At 44.9% G+C, this 15,087-nt stretch overlaps 1 protein-coding gene across 1 annotated transcript in view; it reads right to left on the reverse strand.

Annotated features, from left to right (window-relative positions):
- The window catches only part of LOC136546138 (protein SUPPRESSOR OF QUENCHING 1, chloroplastic-like), a 42,687-nt gene extending 30,659 nt beyond the window's left edge, over positions 1-12,028 (reverse strand). The window contains 15 exon segments of the mRNA XM_066538116.1: positions 3,311-3,406; positions 4,233-4,343; positions 4,925-5,000; positions 5,127-5,187; positions 5,659-5,737; positions 7,110-7,197; positions 7,491-7,605; positions 7,900-8,027; positions 8,466-8,524; positions 9,340-9,439; positions 10,481-10,575; positions 10,652-10,708; positions 10,794-10,894; positions 11,595-11,815; positions 11,817-12,028. Of these exon segments, the coding sequence (XP_066394213.1) occupies positions 3,311-3,406; positions 4,233-4,343; positions 4,925-5,000; positions 5,127-5,187; positions 5,659-5,737; positions 7,110-7,197; positions 7,491-7,605; positions 7,900-8,027; positions 8,466-8,524; positions 9,340-9,439; positions 10,481-10,575; positions 10,652-10,708; positions 10,794-10,894; positions 11,595-11,815; positions 11,817-11,953 (1,524 nt within the window). The 5' untranslated portion in view covers positions 11,954-12,028.
- Between the last annotated feature and the right edge of the window lie 3,059 nt (positions 12,029-15,087).

Below are 15,087 nucleotides of genomic sequence, written 5' to 3' on the forward strand. Positions count from 1 at the left end.
TGGCTTGCGCCCATGCCAAGCCTCGTACGGCGTCCTGCCGTCAAGCGCCTTGGTAGGCGAGCGGTTGAGGATGTAGACGGCCGACACCACCGCCTCTCCCCAGAAGACAGCCGTCATCCTCCTCTGCTTAAGAAGGGCCCGAGCCATCCCCACAACCGTCTGGTTGCGCCGCTCGACGACGTCGTTCTGCTACGAGCTGTACGGCGCGGAGTAGTGACGCTGAATGCCCTCATCAGCGTAGTACGACGCGAATTCAGACGCCGTGAATTCGTCGCCGTTGTCGGTGCGCAGCACACGCAGCTTGCGGCTGCACTCCGCCTCCGCAGCAGCCTATGAGCGCCTGATGGCGTCCGCAGCCTCTCCCTTGCTGCCGAGGACCATCACCCACATGTAGCGGGAGAGGTCGTCGACGAGCAGCAGGAAGTAGCGTCGTCCTCCCAGTGTGGCCGGTGTCACCGGGCCACACAAGTCCCCGTGCACAAGCTCGAGCCTCTCCTTGGCTCGAAAGCTCGTCCGCTGGGGAAAGGGGGGTCGCCTCTGCTTCGTCAACACGCAGACGTCGTAGAGCTGCTCCACATGTCGAGGCACGGCAGGCCTCGCACCATCTCCGTGGCACTGAGCCGCTTCAGGGCCTCGAAGTGAAGGTGCCCAAAGTGCTCGTGCCACTACCATGCCTCGTCATCCCGACGAGCAACGAGACAGAGGGGTTGTGCCACCTGCACGTTAAGGACGTAGAGTCGATTTGCGCTTCTGGATACCTTGGCAAGAAGGCGGCGACGGTGATCCTAAATCCTCATGACTCCATCCTCAATCACCACGCGCGAACCGTTCTCATCCAGCTGTCCCAAGCTGATGATGGAGTTCCTCAACGCGGAGATGTAGTAGACTCCGATGAGCAGCCTGTGCTCACCAGACACGACGGTGAAGATGACGGAGCCGACGCCCTTGATCTCCACGCCGGAGGCATCTCCAAACTTGACGGAGCCTCGGACGCTAGAGTCAAGCTCGGTGAAGAACTCCCGTCGACCGGTCATGTGATGGGTGGCACCGGTGTCAAGGCACCACCCGTCAGTCTTGTCGTTGCCGGAGCCATCGCCAAGGAGGGCGTGTGCTTTTGGCTCGTTAAGGTGGAGGAGAGCCGCTGCGGCCAGTGCCGCTGGAGGTAGCTCGATGCTTGCAGCCATGAACAGAGCCGGCTCCTCCTCCCCCGCCTGTGTGACGTGGGCCTGGCCACGTCGTGGCTGTCGACAGTCCTTGGCCCAATGGCCAAGCTGGCCGCAGTTGCGGCAGGTGTCGTCTCGTGCCGGCTTGTGCTTGCCGGCGACGCCGCCCTGGGCGCCTCTGCGGGCATCACCCTCAACACGTCCTCGCGCCCCGACCTGGACGTCTCTGCGCGCCTTGCGGCCGCCTGTCGCGGAAGAAGGCTCCCCCTTCTTCCGCTCACCTTGGCAGGCAGCCCACTGCTCCCGAGTGAGAAGGAGCTTTCCGCCAGTGGTGATGGGCCCCGAGAGAGACTGTGGCTCATCGTTGTCGACGACCTTGAGACGACCTATCGCCTCCTCGATCGACATCGTGGAGAGATCCAACAGGGACTCGATCGAGCGAGCCATCTGCTTGTACTTCTCGGGGACGTAGCGGAAGAGCTTTTTGACGGCTCTCTCCTCGCCGTAGGTGTCATCGCTGAACTGCACCATCTTCTGCAACAGAGTGTTGAGACAGAGAGCAAAGTCATCAACGTCCTCACCTGGCTTAAAGGCCAGGTTCTCCCACTCTTTGTGAAGTGCCTGCAGTGTGGACTTGCGGGCGCGGTTGCTGCCGATGCGTGCCGCAGCGATGGCGTCCCAAGCCTCCTTGGCAGTCCGCTTGTTGGTAAGCGAGAACTCATCTTGGACGGGACTGCAGCGATGAGGGCATCCAGCGCCCGTCGATCCTGGTCGTAGTCGACGTCGCCGTACCGGACTGCCTTCCACATGTGCCGCACCTAGAGCTTTACCCTCATCACCGCAGCCCACTCGACGTAGTTGGTCTTGGGCCGACATCCCTGACAACAGCCTGGAGCCCGTGGTAACCACGGTACCGATCCGGGGAGAGAGCCACGCTGCCTATGAAGGCCGCGCTCTCCATCGACCCGTCCGCCACCATTGCCGTGCGCGCCTCCTCCAGGAGCGCCGCCGACGCGTCTGCGCCTGTCTAGGCTGCCGCCGCGCTCGTGGGCGTGCACGGCTGCCCACTGCGCCGCCCGCGCTCGCGCTGCCTCCCTCCCCAGCAGCTCGAGGTCCGCGTCGGTGCTGTCGTCAGCAGAAACGGAGCTGCTGATGCTGCCGCGCAGAGCCTTGACCTCTGCTACTGCCGCACGCGCTGCATCCGCCGCCGCCGCCGCCGCTTCCGCCTCCGTTCTGGCTGCTGCCAGCTCCGCCGCTGCCAGCCTCGACGTCCTTGCCGCCGCCGCAGCGGTCTCTGCCGCCGCTCGCTCGCGTTCCTCTGCCACGGCAAGTTCGGCCTCCTGCCGACGCCGTGTGCTCGAGGCGACCGAGCGCTGAGACTGCCCTGCGGACATGACGCGCTACCGGGAGGCTGCTGCGTGGGGAGAGGGCTGCTTCAGACGACGCAGAGGGAGAGGAGTGAGCAGGAGCGGCCGGAGCTGCTGCTGCTCCCAGCTGGGGCTGTTGCGTGGCTGAAAAAGGAGATGAGCAGGAGATGCTTAGGCTACAGGATAGTACGGCTCCAATACCACTTGTTAGTCGCTGAATTCTTACTCTTGGTAGTAGCAAAATTCTTACTCTTATCGAGAGAGGATGACACTAGGAGTTGCGGTAATTTTCTGGTTTATTTCTCACACTAATGCCATACCAACCCCTCAATTTTCTGGTTTATTTCTCACACTGATGTCATACCAACCTGAGGGGTTGGGGATACATATTTATATGCTGCTAGTCAGCCAAGCATATGCCAAGATGCTAGTCCTAGATGCTGGTCCTAGATGCTGTCCTAGATGCTGGTCCTAGATGCTGTCCTAGATGCTAGTCCTAGATACTGTCGTAGCCAGTCAAGACTGCTGTCCTTGCTGCAGCCCTATAAAGACCAGCCAACACAGAGACTTATCCATCAGACAGATACCTTCACTTCTTCAGACATGGAAAAAGATAGTAGGTTGGTAGGTACTACATGTTAACGTGTCAATGTGCAGGGGGGGGGGGGGGGGGGGGGGGGGGGTTATCAAGCAGGTACCTGAGTACAGAGGGTTTATGCCAATTGCTAGAAGGATTGTACTTCATTTTTGAACATTTCAGATGGTATATTGTTGTCATACCGGATGAGTAATGTTGTAGCGCAGAACAGCATTACGGATAGCTTCAAGGTCCTTTTCGTTATCAAATTTGGCAGAGTGCACGCCAACAACAGTGAACTGCAGGATCAAGCAACACACATGTGAATATCCAATACACAGCCATATTAAGACACATGGATAGATAAAGAGTGGATTGCATTTGAATTATATAAGGCGGCAATCATAGGTTTCACAAACATAGGCTTGTTCCATTTCCAAACAAAAACATGCTTAAAGCTATTAATTGTAGAACTGATAAATTAAGATAAAGCTATCTGCATTTTGGAAAATATTTACTACCAACTTCATTAGTTGAATTTTTGATAGTACTGAATAAGAATGCAATACAAATTTATAACCAACGTCAGAAGATCTGCAATATGGCATCGTGGTGAACATTAGTATCAGGACGATGAATAACCACATATCAAAGTAGTGTAGAAAAGGAACAAAATAAACATGGAAAGTAACAAATGACAGAATACGTAGGGCGATGACATTTGCTGGGCGAATCCTTTTAGCAGGAGGATTTGATCTCTCCTACTTGGGTCCTAGGACCGTCGTGTATTGCGCCAGGGGCGCCATTTGTGCAGAAAACTCTAAACTCTTTCTCTTACTTTTTTTTTTTTTGAGCCTAACTCTTTCTCTTACTTAATTGAGTGGCAGAGCTCCTGCCTTTTATTTAAAAAAAATGACAGAATAAATATCAAGGTTTACAAAAAAAAAAAAATATTCTGGACGTTGTAATTCAGAACTAGTGTGCAACGACCTCTACCATTCTACCACAGCAATTAATATAATGCAATTTTCACAGCACTCCTACATATTGGGGGGGGGGTGGGGGGAGTCGGAAGCAGACATAATCAGGAACATTCCAGCATATGAAGACAAATCAAGCACTCACAGGTTTTTCTTTATACTTCTTCTCTACAAACTCCAGGTCTGGCAAGACATGCATGCAGTTAATGCAGCAATAGGTCCAAAAATCCAGCAGCACCACCCTTCCTTTTAAATCCTGCAGGAACATTTTGGCAAGAACAATTAACTGTTGAATCATAGTTAACCAGACATAAGAATCTGAAAGTTAGAATAGTGGCCATCCATCATGCTTTAGTAAGGAAAGCATCCAACTGTGAAGAATGTCCTATCAAGCAAGATATAGGAATCATATATACTAACAACTAAGACAAAGCAAATAGAGTTATGCATGCAGGGAATAGTAGGGATGATAGTAGATTTGCATGCAGGGACAGTAGGGAATATGAACAGTAGGAAAGATAATGTTTTAGGAGAAGGGATAATCAGTAGATTTACATGTAGTTGAATCAAGTATATATTCGTGAAAAATGTATATGCATCAGAAGTTTAACATCAAGAATGGAGCTTCCTGACCACAAGAGCACCACCAGTGCTTCACAGATGCTAGAAGGCTGAAACTTTTGGATCATGTTAATTACAGTCTAGGCAGCCCCATCGAATAGAGTGATAGAGATGCACGCAAGATCTTCGTAGTTTAAATCCACAAGACAGGGTATGTGATTAGTACTGTAGCAATGTTGCAGCTATGATGATAACCTAAAATGAGTTCTAAATTACTCTTCCAAACTGAAGTGGAGCTGTATTCAACCAGTCAAGCTTTCTTGGAAACTCAGGAACATATGTGGCAGAACCCCTACAATAAAATTAGAAAAAAAAACATTTGTGTCTAAGTGCAAACGAACAGCCTTGGTACAAGAAAGCAAGTCCAAGCTTCACATGCCTAGACAATAGATTAATATGCAGTTAGTTAGCTACCCACCCAGATTCAAACTCAGCTAGATACTTCTTTATTTGTTGAACTCTTGATGACAGAGATTCTCCTGCAAGCAGATAGCAAGATGAGCAACAAGCGACACACATGACAACTGGAAACCAATCTTCAATATAGCTTCGGATCCAAATGTTTCTGAGCTAGGTTTCAATCTCTCTAGGCATGCTAAAAAGAATTTTAGTCACTACGGTTACTTTGCAGGCCCAGCCTAAAGCCCACAATGCACCATCAACATGCATTATGCCTGATGGAATTTCCAATTACCTAATAGCATTGTGCTGTGTTTAAAAGTGGCAGCCCGAAGTGGGCGGCCAGGTACCATCAAGCACCTAAACATCTTGGTGGCAAGTAAGTGCTAGGCAGGATGGTGCACTGTGTAGCTGATATTTTAAAGAGTGACATTGTTTTAGGCTCGTGATTTTATTGTTAGCAATAACATCAAAATTCCATCTTGACTGATCCTTTAGAATTAACTGTTACAATGAACCAGTAAAAATCCTCCTGCGTCTGGATTTCTTACCTTCCTTTCTGGTAAAAACTGAACTATTTCCACCCATGAAGAAATTCAGCAGCCCTTTGGGAGATGCAAACTGCATTGCCTGTATACATTAAAACAATTCGTGGCAATTAATCTCAATTAGATGTGTCATCAAGAATTCAGTGATGACATGGACACCGATATGAAACTCATAGCCTTCATATAAATTGTAGAAAACAAACATGTAAAAATTCATGTGAATAACAAAAGGTGGTGTTAGCCCATAAAAAACAAAAGGTAGCGTTAATTTAGCACAAAATTTAAGAAATGGGCCCTGGCTTCACATCGCACCATTGTTAATGGTGTTAGTCATTGAAATACATCCACATGCATAGTAATTTTTTTCTAGAAGATGAAGGCCATTCATCAGTTTTAATAGTATTTAAGATGTCACAGCTTATGAAATGAGGAAATTCTTATTTAAATTCCACAGGAAACTCAGTCCTGTTGATAGCCAAGATGACACCATGGATAGCAATATCAAGGTGTGGAAAGTCATCTAGGCTGAGGAAAATGACAAAGGGGGACCCCATAAAGTCAGAAAAGCTATGGGTTATGGTGGTATTAATCAAACATAAATAAGGTCTAGCTAATACAGTAATATGTAACACCAAGGATACAGATGCTAGCATAGACCCTCACCTTCCTCCTGAAGAAGCTACCTATTGGATTATTTTCTAATATAAAATCAAGGCAGATCCAGACTGTAGTTAGTTTCTCGCTTTCAAATAGTTACCCAACTACCCTATGCACATAAACAGCCCAGGATGACAAAAAAGAGACATCTATTAAATAGTGCATTTCAATCACTCAGCATATTTCACATTAATATCAGGAAAAACTGCAATAACTACATTATCAATGTCCTCATAGGACAACTGTTTTAAATGTAGGGAGTGAAACAAGTAATTGTACCACGAAGTCCAAATGCTGAATCCACTAGATGACTAGAACTCAAAGTGAGGACTTGAATGAAACCAAAACAAGGACAAAAAGAAAAGAGTACACTTGCAATAAGTGCAGAATCCTTCTCAAGTGCAATATAAGTAACGGTAGTGCAGAATGAAAGTTTTATGCAGCTATGTGGGTATCTGTATTAATCAGTTTAGTCCACTATGAATTGCAGGGTTGTCTTGATAAAAAAAATACTAAAATGTCTAGTGGTGCAACCAGACAATGAATGAGGATAATAGCCATACTATATTCTCGAGAGGTGCACCACCAAACTAGAACGTATGCCCAATGCTTATTTTATTAATCAGTTTCCTGTGTTTTCCAGATGGAACCTGCGAGCAACCAAATAATTCTTCTTTTACGCATATTATAATCAAATGTGTAAAAAGCCAAAGCTACGCATAAACACCATCAATATACATATTAATGTATCAGCTGAAGCAAGAGCTGCGCAACAAGTTCGTTGTGTAAAGTTGTACCTTCCAATTTCTGACTGCAACAAAAAGACAGGATAAGGCTATTCCCAGACTTCCATATCTCAATATTTCACGTCGAGAACCCAACAGCCTGCAGGATTTCTTTTCGACATATCAATAAATTATGTTATGAAAACAGTCATGACTAGATAGTAACTTACAGATTAGAATAACACTACTATATCTCTTATAACATGGGAAACAACCTATGCACAGGAAAGAGAAGAACTCGGATGGTGTTATTTATCCAGAAAGTTTTCAATGTTTAGTGCATGTTGCCAAAAAAACTTTTCGAAGAGATGAGATTTAAGTGCACAAAGGAAACAGTGAAATCAAATTACGATTGATATTTAAGCCTTTCCTCTTGGAAGAAACTGACCTTACCCTTCATTTTTTGAGATTGGAGAACCTTTTGTGTCAGCACCAGTTGCTCCATTCAGACTCTCAGGCAAAGCATTTCCTACCGAACTACTATTCTCAGTATTTTCTGCCCCTTCATCTGCATTAATTGTCTTCAAATCAGCACCAAGTACTCTGGTACAACCAACAGAAGAATATATCTAGCACCGATTTCAACAAAACGACAATTTCACAGATATAGTTTGTGGCCAGATTAGTATGGCAAAACAGTCACTCACAACTTTCAACGTTAATGCAGAAAAAAAAACAGCATATGAGTCATATTCAGGCTGATAAATTAAAACCAATGTAATGGATCCAATAGTTTCTATGTCCAGTTTTTCATACAAGAGATATTTACTAGATCAAAATAATCTTTGTTTGTATTACATACTGTGGTGAGCATTAGAACCACCATACAAAATGTCGTTAATTGAAATGTGTCCAATATTCTTTCGTATGAGCGAGGGACTGCCTTGTTGTAACGCAACTTCCTCTAGAGTAGTTGTCACAGCGATACATCTGCAAGATGAGTGGCCAGAAGAACATTTTAAAATATGAATCTTTTTCATAGTTCTAAAAAATTGACTATAAGATATATATACATATATATTGCATAAAAAGTTTGAACTTTACAGATTAACTGGCAGTAACTGCACCCAATTTAATAAGGATATGGATGTGACTTCATGTAAATAACTGGCACATCAATTCATCAAAATACAAACTTAGATGTGAAACAAGACAATCCCAATGTAAAATCTGTGAAGACAAAAATCATAATAACTTAAGGACTTGCATCGCAGTCGCAGTCGCATTTATATTGACCCACAGCATTCGATAAGGAAATTCCATGGTAAAACATTTATTTAGGGTGAACTCAAACTAGTTGAACTTAAGTGCTATGACCAAAGTAAGGAAACCATATTTTTGACAGAAGGAAAAACATCCAATATGGACCTCATTTCTGCAGCTTTTGCAGCTTGAACACCAGCAAGTGCGTCTTCTATCACAATGCACTGGAAAAAGCCAAAAGTTCATCACATATAACACTCCAAACAAATAAATATGATGGAACGAATGAACTAACCAAAGAACTTAATAAAAAACAATATACTACGGAGAGTTTCATATTAATGCTTAAAGATTTCTGTTCTTGTCGCGGAAGACAAACAACAAAAATAAAACATGCCTCAGTTATAAAGTTATGGACTAAAGAGGCAGCCAAATGGTAGAATAACATTCAACTTAGAAATCTCAACTCGTACCTAAACTCCATACCCGTAACAACTAAACACAACCCCCAACCCCACCCCCCCAAAAAAAAAAAAAAATTTGTCACACATAACATCCAAAAGTAGCTTATATAAGCCAACCAAGGTATACCTCCATCGCCAGCAAACTGCATTGCTCCTAATTTACATGGATTTTTCCATATACAATAATTCTCTCTAATTTACATGGATCCTTTTCGTAATAGCAAACTGCATTTGCTCCTAGTGAGCATAAATCATGTGGAACCTATAAACAACTGCTACTTGGCTAAACTGGGGAGGAGAAAAGTTTAGTCCTATTAGGTCTTCTCCTGTCGTTAGCTTATCTAGGGTGTATCTAACAAACCCCACACAAGAACTGTGTATGCCATCGTACCTTAGAAATCCCCATGTTTGTAGCCTTAAGAATCAAACCAGCAGAGTTAAAGATTAACCGAAGCCATTTGCTTATAACAACAGAACACATCCAGTCCATTGTGTTGCTACATTCTACATGTCCAGGCTTGTTTTCATCAAGAAGTCACCCTTGACTATCCATTCTAGTTTGCAAGATAAATTACCTCGTTTGTGTCAACACCTAAGTTCTTTGATGCTGCCAGAAATATGTCCGGAGCGGGCTTCAAATTTTCAAACGCGTCAGCAGAAACAATAGCATCAAATCTGAAATCCAAAAGGGATTCATTGGACCAAATGACAAGTTGTGGGAAAATTAAAATGAGTGCAAACGTAATTCTTCGTAATAATCTTAGGGGTAATATTTTGAAATTCAGTTCTGGTTCAACTTAAATCTACTAGAGGCATACACATATCATAGGACAGACCAGTGCTGGCGGCTCCCACATGAGTAGGGTCTGGGGAAGGATAACCAAGGCAAGCCTTACACCTGCATTCTGCAGAGAGGCTGCGTCTAACCCAGGACCATAGGCTCAGTGGGAAGGCTTCTCACCACTGCACCAGGCCTGTCCTTCCCATACACATATCATAATAGCAACAAAAGTTTTAGTTCATTCCTAACTTTATGAGGGTTTCAGGTTTGTCCAATGAAAGAAAAAAAGAACATGCATACTTCTTCGTTCTTATGGTCAGTTTAAACCATATAGGAAGATATAGTTAGGCTATGTGACTCAAGTGAATTAGAGAAGCATAGGAGAGATCTATAATACATACTTGCAGATCCAAAATGTAAGTGTTGTGGACGCATTCATTGGCAAGACCTACATACTTCGCAAGAAGCAGCAACAGGTCCACTAGTGGCTAAGTTTATCATAGTTGAGAGTTTGTTTGAGTTAGTTGCTTAAGTTACATTAGTTATTTGAGAGAATAATAGCAATTTGATAGCAAAGTTGTTAGGGCCGAACCTATAAACCAGAGTACAGCAGATTCATCTGGATTAAGCCGAAATAAACCTAAGACCACAGAACCTCTTCAGAGAGCGAATCAAGTCTATCTTCGCCTCTACGACTCCCTAACCGAGCCACCAATCTAGCCATATCAGTAAGTCAATAGCCACCCCACTCTATAACTAATGTAAGTCATCCTACACTTTTGTGGCACTTTTCCATTCCTCTTTCCTGTTATGCCTTATTAATTACCTTGCCTTTTTCATATCAAAACGATATCAGATAAATTGTGGGAGGGATAAAAAAAAGGTTAATTTTGGAAAGTGGGCACTTGGGATTCAATTTAGAACCAAACACGTACAGAGACACAGGCAAACCAGCAGCAGCCAGGTTGGCATCCACCTTAATCCTGTCGGCACTGGATGCAACGGCAACCTTAAGACCAGAATTTTTGCACTGTGTAGACAAAGCACATAGAGCCTTTTAACATTAATAGATTCAAATTTATTTAAACAAATTTCAGTGCACATACCTCCATGATGAGCACTAGAGCCCCAGGGAATCCGATGCCAGAATTTGGCTTTGCGTACTACAGATCGAAACAGAGCTCTTGACCATGTTGTAATCAAATTCTAATAGACAACTGATACAAGCTGTTGCATTAGTAATCTAACCTTGTCAAGATATATCTCAAAAAATCTCTTCTTCGCACTTTCAGGATTGAAATCTTTCACTCCTTTGGCTCTTGCGACACCTCCAAGGAAATTGGCCTCACCTAAACATTGAGAGGAAACTACAATAAATTTCTGAAAGGTAGCAATACTTTTTTTTTTGTATTTTTGGAGCGTGTAATAACGCAATGAGCAAACAACGGGAATCATTTTCTGGTGGGGTCATCCTATATGAAAAGATAGGCAGTTAAATGCTTGATAGCATGTAGGACAATTGCAGTTGATGATTATTATCAGCACTTGCATAGCAAACTAGCAACCACTACTGTAACGGATCAGAGGCAATGCTGAGCATCAGCAACACCCAAATTATAAAATTTAATGAACTTGGAGACCAGAAGTTTATAGGATACCAACATGATGTCACAATTATTGTGATGCAAGCATGTGACCATGGTCCCAGGAACGTGGTGGGCCGTAACAAGCATTCTAATACACCAATCTGTAATATTTGGCAAAGGCATATCGAACTAGCAACCACTGTAGTTACCGTTGGATCACGATAGTACTGGGCAGGAACATACATACAATTACCAAGTCAAGCACCCTATAGCATGGAAGTTAAGTGGCATAGGATGCTACTGTCGCAAGTCGCATGGATAATGCATTACTCCCTCCGATCTCCAACCCAAAATAACTGCACATCTGGCTTTTCGAGGAGTCGAGATTTTTAAAATTTGATCAAACAATGCACGAACGCGAATGGCAGCTGACCACTAACTAGGACCTGAGATAGTTAGTTACCAGTGCCCATGAAGGGGACGAAGTCATCCACGGTGACCTCGACGCCCATCTCGGCGAAGACGTCGACGCCGGCCTGTCGCAAGGGCTCCTCGCTGTTGCAGAGCACGCCGTCCATATCGAAGAGCACGGCGGAGACCTTCCCCCATGCCGCCCCCTCCGCCACCTCGGTCCCCGGAGAAGAGGGGGACGGTGCGGAGGCAGCTGTGGCGGTGACGACGTCGCGGGAGCCGCATAGCCGCCGATCGGGTCTTCGGGAGGAGGAGCGGGAGGGGAGGCGGCGCCTGGGAGGTGGGCGGGTAGTGGCGGGACGCGAGGAGGCGGTGGAGGCTTCCAGACGAAGGCGCGAGGTGCCGCGCCATGGCCGCTCGGCTTGGGTACTCGCCGGGTCGGTAGCGTGCGGTGCCGGGGCCGTTGGGGAGATGGTTGGAGGGACGGGTCATCACTCGCTGCGGCCTGCGGCGCACCGCGCACGAGTGGATGGGTGGACCCGTGGACGCGGTGTGCAGTGTGCAGCGTGCAGTGTGCTGCTCGCGGCTGTGATGCGGCGGACACGTGGGCGTGGTGTGGCCTTACCTTGCCGTAATCAACTCCAATCACACGAAACAAATACTGTAAGCGTTTCAGCCTTCCAGGTGAAATCGAAAATACATATACAGTAGAAAAAAAGAGGACCTGCACTGCAAAAAAAAAAATCTTTTTTTTGAGCATCACTGCAAAAATGTGTTGGGAAGGAAAACGGAGCGAAGAAGATCAGCCGGCAAGGAATCTCTTACAGTACGAAATCTGCACCAACGCATCTACCTTATTATTTTGCCACGTGTTCTACAAGACGAGAACCTCGCGACTCTTCTCGGCTCGTCAGTCGTCCGCTCGCTCGGCGTCTCCATGCGTTGGCCGTCTGCTCGCTCGGCGCCAATGAGCAGGGCGGCAACGCAGGTAACCGGCGCGGCCCACCTGCACGGGCATGAACAGACATGTTCAGTATTTTTCTCAAACGACAAAACAGCATCACCGAAACGATCAAACGAAACAGGGCCAATGGTCTACCGGCGAGATGGGCGAGCTCACCGGTGACCCCTCTGTCGCGCCTTGCACTCGACCTCCATCGGCCGGGCAAGTGGGCAACAATGCCCTCGCCATCTCCTCGTGCTCCGCTCGGCCTCCAATCTCCATAACCCTCTTTTCGATCCCTTTTCGCAGCCGTCCGCGGCAGGGCCACCCCACCGATGCCGCCGGAGACGCCACTGGTGGGTAGCCCCTGGACGTGGCCACGTCTTCTTTGGCGCTGGAGCCACACCGCTGTGCCGCCTACAAGGTGTTCGAAAAAAGTCCAACCCCAACTAACACGATACGCCACAGTCCTTTTCCATGCCATCCACGTGGACCTCATGTAACTTACCTTCTCCATTTGATGTTTTTTTTTTTGACAACGCATTTGATGGGTTTGATTATTCGATGGTAATGCCAACGTCTGGAGCTCTGATTAATGGGGAAGCATTTTATACATTGAAGAATTGATTTGCAAAGGAAGACGAATAGTCTCGTTGTCTCCAACGGTCCCCATGACTAGGAGAGAGCAAGAGAAAAGATGTGCTCAGTGGCAGTAAAAATCATTTTCAATCTCTATTTCCCAATAAACTAGCAAGCTCACGAAACATGTAATTTTAGGAGGTGATTGAAACTAATGATTGGGGGAGAAATTATGCCTCAGTATTACATATCCTTTTCTTTATAATCTCACGAAGTATGATAATTACCCAACAAGAACTAGCTCGGATGGTGCCTTTGCATAACTTTCTCCTTCTGAATGTTACTTAACTAATATGCTTGATACTCTGATTCTGCATTTGCTCCTAGAACTATTACTGCTATTTTCTTAGACCTTATATCTCCATGCTACTTGCTAAGAAGCTTGAATGTACGTATGATTCAATAATCCAAGCTGGATAAGTAATCTTCAGTGATCGCATAGATATGTAAAATGCTTGAGTTCATCGAGAAGAACAACAATACTCATAAATATGTTTAATCCAGTTCATAGTTATGCAGATACAAAATTATAAAAACAATAGGCAGAATAGTCGTTCTAGTCCCTCAACTATTACTCGAAGTTCAGTTTCGCCCCTGAACTTTCAAATTGACCGTTTTCGTCCTCGAACTCTACTTTTAGGCTCAATTTTATCCTAAAACTACGAAGATGATTGTTTTAGTCCTCAAACTTTGTATTTTAGGCTCAATTTCATTTATAATCCATCAAAGTGTATTTTGTTCTTTAAACTTTTATTTTCAACTAAACTTTGTCTACGTTCTATGTGGAACGCTACACTGTTGCACCTGGTTAGCTCCAACACCACCACCGATTGGAGATAGGAAAATAATATTCGTCCAAAAAACTCTTTCGTGGCTATTAATAATTTCAAGCTCATATTTTTAATGTTACCTTATAATGGTACCATTTATATATATCCGACTAAATGATATTTGTGGAGCAATTACGTTTGCATCGGACACTATTTATTCTTTAAGAATACATGGATATATTGAAACAATAGCAGATCTATAATTTTGATAATTCATGAATGAAATTGTGCCTAAAATATAAAGTTTTATTTTTCAATAGACAAAATTAAGTTGAAAATAAAAGGTTAAATGCACTTTGATAGTTTATGGATGAAATTGAGCCCAAATTGCAAGTTTGAGGACTGAGACGATCATCTTCATAGTTGTAGGATGAAATTGGGCCTAAAACTAAAGTTTGAGTACCTAAACTGCCGTTTTGAAAGTTTAGGGATGAAATTGAGCCACGAGTAATATTTGAGGACCAAAATGACTATTGTACCAAAACAATATATACACCCATCGTATAATCAGATATTACAAACATGACATAACTCACTTTATGTGCAGCCTGAATTTACTTATATAATCTAATTGGTCCATTTATCTAATTGATAGATATTAGTCATAGAATCAAAGCAGGGTGGATGAAGTGGCGGCAAGCGTCTGGTGTCCTATGTGACAAAAGGGTACCACAGAAGCTAAAAGGCAAGTTTTATAGGACGGCGATTAGACCTGCTATGTTGTATGGTGCAGAATGTTGGCCTACGAAAAGACGACATATTCAACAGCTAAGTGTCGCGGAAATGCGTATGTTGCGTTAGATTTGCGGTCATACAAGAAGGGATCGAGTTCGGAACGATGATATACGTGAGAGATTAGGGGTAGCGCCAATTGAAGAAAAGCTTGTCCAACACCGGTTGAGATGGTTTGGACATGTGCAACGGAGACCTCCAGATGCACCGGTGCGTAGTGGAATCCTAAGTCAGGATAGTAACGTGAAGAGAGGCAGAGGAAGACCGAAGTTGACTTGGGTAGAGGCAATAAAAAGAGACTTGAAAGGATGGAATATACCCAAAGACTTAGCCTTAGATAGGAGTGCTTGGAAGACAGCTATTCACGTGCCTGAACCTTGATTGCTTCTGTTGGGTTTCAA

Source organism: Miscanthus floridulus, chromosome 1 (genome assembly GCF_019320115.1).
Source record: "Miscanthus floridulus cultivar M001 chromosome 1, ASM1932011v1, whole genome shotgun sequence".
NCBI lineage: Eukaryota > Viridiplantae > Streptophyta > Magnoliopsida > Poales > Poaceae > Miscanthus > Miscanthus floridulus.